Source organism: Equus quagga, chromosome 5, assembly GCF_021613505.1.
Source record: "Equus quagga isolate Etosha38 chromosome 5, UCLA_HA_Equagga_1.0, whole genome shotgun sequence".
In the NCBI taxonomy this organism is placed as follows: domain Eukaryota; kingdom Metazoa; phylum Chordata; class Mammalia; order Perissodactyla; family Equidae; genus Equus; species Equus quagga.
Window position 1 is genome coordinate 19,743,698 of NC_060271.1, and position 4,242 is coordinate 19,747,939.

General features: G+C 65.9%; 1 protein-coding gene across 1 annotated transcript; it reads left to right on the forward strand.

Annotated features, from left to right (window-relative positions):
• Nucleotides 1–1,025: 1,025 nt before the first annotated feature.
• Nucleotides 1,026–3,972, forward strand: POU3F1 (POU class 3 homeobox 1). Its single transcript, XM_046661734.1, has 2 exons — nucleotides 1,026–2,457; nucleotides 2,488–3,972. The coding sequence occupies exon 1, from the start codon at nucleotides 1,050–1,052 to the stop codon at nucleotides 2,403–2,405; it is 1,356 nt and encodes a 451-aa protein (XP_046517690.1). The 5' UTR covers nucleotides 1,026–1,049; the 3' UTR covers nucleotides 2,406–2,457; nucleotides 2,488–3,972.
• Nucleotides 3,973–4,242: the final 270 nt, after the last annotated feature.

A 4,242-nucleotide genomic window follows, 5' to 3' on the forward strand; every position in this document is an offset into this window, starting at 1 on the left:
GAGTCCACCACCCCTGTCGGTGGCGTTTCCCCCCAGAGCCGCCTCCACCTCAAGGTTCTCTCACTCTGGAACCCCCGGAACGCGGCCTCGTTACAGGAGCTCCCGACTCCCGCAGCATCACTGCCGCCGGCCCTGCCGCCCCGAGCCGCCCGCGCGATACTCACCTGCGCCGCGGTGCCCGGGAGAAGGGGAGCCTGCGCGAGGCGTGAAGCGGGTCTGACTCTGCCCGCGGCCGACGCGCTCTCAGGGCCGCGGAGGTCGGCGGAGTTGCGGCGCTGGGTCTAGCGGAAGGAGGGGGAAAACGAGATGGGCCGGAGAGGCGCGCGGAGGAGAGCTCCGTGCCCGCTGGAAGCTGCGGGAGGCGAGGCGGCCCAGGCGAGCAGCCGCTCTGGAACCGAGCTGGGGACCCGCGCCGCCGCTCGCTCGCAGCCTCCCGAGACCCGCGGAATCCCGGCCCGCCCGCAGCGGCACTGCGGAGGGAGGAGAGCGGGGCTGAGCGGCTTCTCGGAGCCCGAGCGCCTCCCGGAGCCCGCCATCCTCGCCGCCGCCTCCGGCCGCCCCTGCCAAAGACGGGCGGGAATTCAGCTCGCGTGGAGTGTGGGACCCGCCGGGCTCGGAGTCTCCAGCGAGGGGGGAAAGCTGGGCCCACGCAGCCAGGACGAGAGGGGGTGCGGTCCCAGTGCCACCCCCGCGCCACTCCCCACGTGGCGGCCGCGCCCCCGGGGCGTGAGTGTGTACGCGGACGGCAGGGGGGCCGTGAATGAAGCCCCAGCGGCCAATCAGCACGGCCGGCGCGCGGGACCCCGGGAGCGAGGCCCAATGGCGAGCTCTGGGCGGCCCCGGCGGGCGGCAGGCGGACGCGGGGGGCGGGGGCCGGGACCGGGGGGCGGGAGGCGGCTCCGCGGGCAGCCAATGGGCGGCGGGCGGGGTGGGGCTCCGGAGCGCTGAGCGGGTCCCGGCTTTAAGCCGGTGGAGCGCGGCGGCTGGGCCCGCAGACGGAGCGGAGCGGCGGCGGCGGCGGCGCGGTGCGGCGCGGGGCGCTGGGCGGCATGGCCACCACGGCGCAGTACCTGCCGCGGGGCCCCGGCGGCGGAGCTGGGGGCACGGGGCCGCTTATGCACCCAGACGCCGCGGCGGCAGCAGCGGCGGCGGCGGCGGCCGAGCGGCTGCACGCGGGGGCCGCGTACCGCGAAGTGCAGAAGCTGATGCACCACGAGTGGCTGGGCGCGGGCGCGGGCCACCCCGTGGGCCTAGCGCACCCCCAGTGGCTACCCACGGGAGGAGGCGGAGGCGGCGACTGGGCCGGCGGCCCGCACCTGGAACACGGCAAGGCGGGCGGCGGCGGCACTGGCCGAGCCGACGACGGCGGCGGCGGCGGCGGTTTCCACGCGCGCCTGGTGCACCAGGGGGCGGCCCACGCGGGCGCGGCATGGGCGCAGGGCGGCACGGCGCACCACTTGGGCCCGGCCATGTCGCCGTCGCCGGGGGCCGGCGGAGGCCACCAGCCCCAACCGCTCGGGCTGTACGCGCAGGCGGCCTACCCGGGGGGCGGCGGCGGCGGCCTGGCCGGGATGCTGGCGGCGGGCGGCGGCGGCGCGGGGCCGGGCCTGCACCACGCGCTGCATGAGGACGGCCACGAGGCGCAGCTGGAGCCGTCGCCTCCGCCGCACCTGGGCGCCCACGGACACGCACACGGACATGCACACGCGGGCGGCTTGCACGCGGCGGCGGCGCACCTGCACCCGGGCGCGGGCGGCGGTGGCTCGTCGGTGGGCGAGCACTCGGACGAGGACGCACCCAGCTCGGACGACCTGGAGCAGTTCGCCAAGCAGTTCAAGCAGCGGCGCATCAAGCTGGGCTTCACGCAGGCCGACGTGGGGCTGGCGCTGGGCACGCTGTACGGTAACGTGTTCTCGCAGACCACCATCTGCCGCTTCGAGGCCCTGCAGCTAAGCTTCAAGAACATGTGCAAGCTCAAGCCGCTGCTCAACAAGTGGCTGGAGGAGACCGACTCGTCCAGCGGCAGCCCCACCAACCTGGACAAGATCGCAGCACAGGGCCGCAAGCGCAAGAAGCGCACGTCCATCGAGGTGGGAGTCAAAGGCGCGCTCGAGAGCCACTTTCTCAAGTGCCCCAAGCCCTCGGCGCACGAGATCACGGGCCTGGCCGACAGCCTGCAGCTGGAGAAGGAGGTGGTGCGCGTCTGGTTCTGCAACCGGCGGCAGAAGGAGAAGCGCATGACCCCGGCGGCCGGAGCCGGCCACCCGCCCATGGACGACGTTTACGCACCCGGCGAGCTGGGGCCGGGCGGGGGCGGTGCATCCCCGCCCTCGGCGCCCCCGCCGCCGCCACCGGCCGCGCTGCACCACCACCACCACCACACACTGCCCGGCTCGGTGCAGTGACCCCGCGGGCCGGGCTCCCGCCGGCGCGCGGCGAGGTGCCGCGCGGCCTGAACTCTTTTTTGTTCGGTTGCTTTGGATTGAACTCTTTTTTGTTCGGTTGCTTTGGATTTTACAAAAAGCCCAGAAACTTTCGAACAAAACCAAACACCCGGACGACCCTCTCCGGCGAGCGGCGAAGACGGCCGATAGGCTGCGTCGCCCGAGCCCCAGGAGAGAGGAGCGAAGATCTGGACCGCGCCAACTCACCCTGGGCGTCCTGCCCGCCGCCTGCTCCCTGCCCTCATTCCCTCGACGACCCCCGCCCCTGCCCCCCGGGCTGTTCGGGGCCGGATCCCGGCAGCGGCCTCCCCACAGCGACAGGTAACGCGGTACGGGGTTAGGGATTTCCCGGGAGAGAGGAGGAGAGGGGGGAGGGTTCCCCATCCCTCTCCCCGGCGCGGACTCCCGAGCCTGCGGGTCGAGGGCGGGGGACTGTCACTTTATTCGCTCCACGCCTCTTCTCTCCCATAAGGATGCGCCCCATCCCCCTTACCCTTCCTCCGGGTTTGGTTTTTTACGATTTTTATTTATTCATGGAGCCTCTCGGTTCCTGGGGTCCTTCTAACTCCGCCCGCGCCCTTAATTTAAATCGCTGTATACTGTATTTATCGGGGCCCCGGAGGGGAGGCCGCGAGAGCCGCGTCTGTGTATAAAGCAGGAAATAGCCAAAGCTTTAATCTAGCCTAATTTATTTTTTCCCTTTACCTTCCCCTACCCTACCCCAAAAAAAGCAAAACAAAAAAACAAAAACTAACAAAAAAAAATTCAAGTATTCATTTTTCGTTTCGTTTTATCCGAGCTCCAGCTCGGTTCCCGGCCACACCGGAGGGGTCTGCGCTCCCACACACACCCCGATGGGGACGGGACTTGTGCCCCACCGCAGACTGACCACCGCACAACAGAGCCCCCGCTCCCCGCGGGGCCCTGACCCCCTGGCCACAAACAAACGAAACTTGAAAAAGTTGGAGATATTTTTTAACCAGCTGTAGAAATAAGCCGTTCCCTGAGAACCTTCTGCCTAAATCCCCGCGGCTTCCGTCTGCTCCCTTTCCAGCCCCCTGGGATGCGGGATGCTGGGGGGAGGCCTGGAGAGAAATTCCCCAAATTTGGGGTGAGGTGGGAACCATGTAAATATGTGAGATATGTACACACCGGCGGGGAGAAGAAACATTTTGTGCTTGGCTTTTATTTTTGGTTTTCCGGGTTGCCCGCCCTCCCGAACCTAAAGGATTTTGTACACCGACTAATCCGAAAAAGATATTTTAATATGATTTCCAGATTTCTGACCCATCTCTATTTATTTTCCGGATGTGTTTGGAGCTTCCCCCTTCTCCATTTCTTGTTCTGTTTGTTACAGTTTGAATTTAAATTTTGTTATTTTTATTATTTTTTGGAACAATGTTTTGATGCATTCTCTTTGTATCTTTATTGCAAAAAAAATGTAGACTGGGAAGTTCCCTTTATATTTATGTTATAGTAAATATTTTATTACTCACATAAACATGTACCCCAGGGCCGTGTCCTGTCCTCTTTACTACCAGGGCTGGGTTGGTTTGTGGGTGAAGTGACGGGATGCCCTCGCTTATCCCCCTAAAGTTCTGGCCTCACTGTCCTGGAGGAAGGTGACCACACAGACCTTCTTGCTGGCCAGTATCAGGACCACTGGTTACTTGGGCAACAGTTGGGCCCCTGCCTCAGGTGAGTGAGTTTAGGCAAGATGAAGCCACCTCTTGTCCCCTCCCATAAACAGACTATCCTGAGACCAGACCAGGGCCTAGGACACCCTCACCGAATTGAG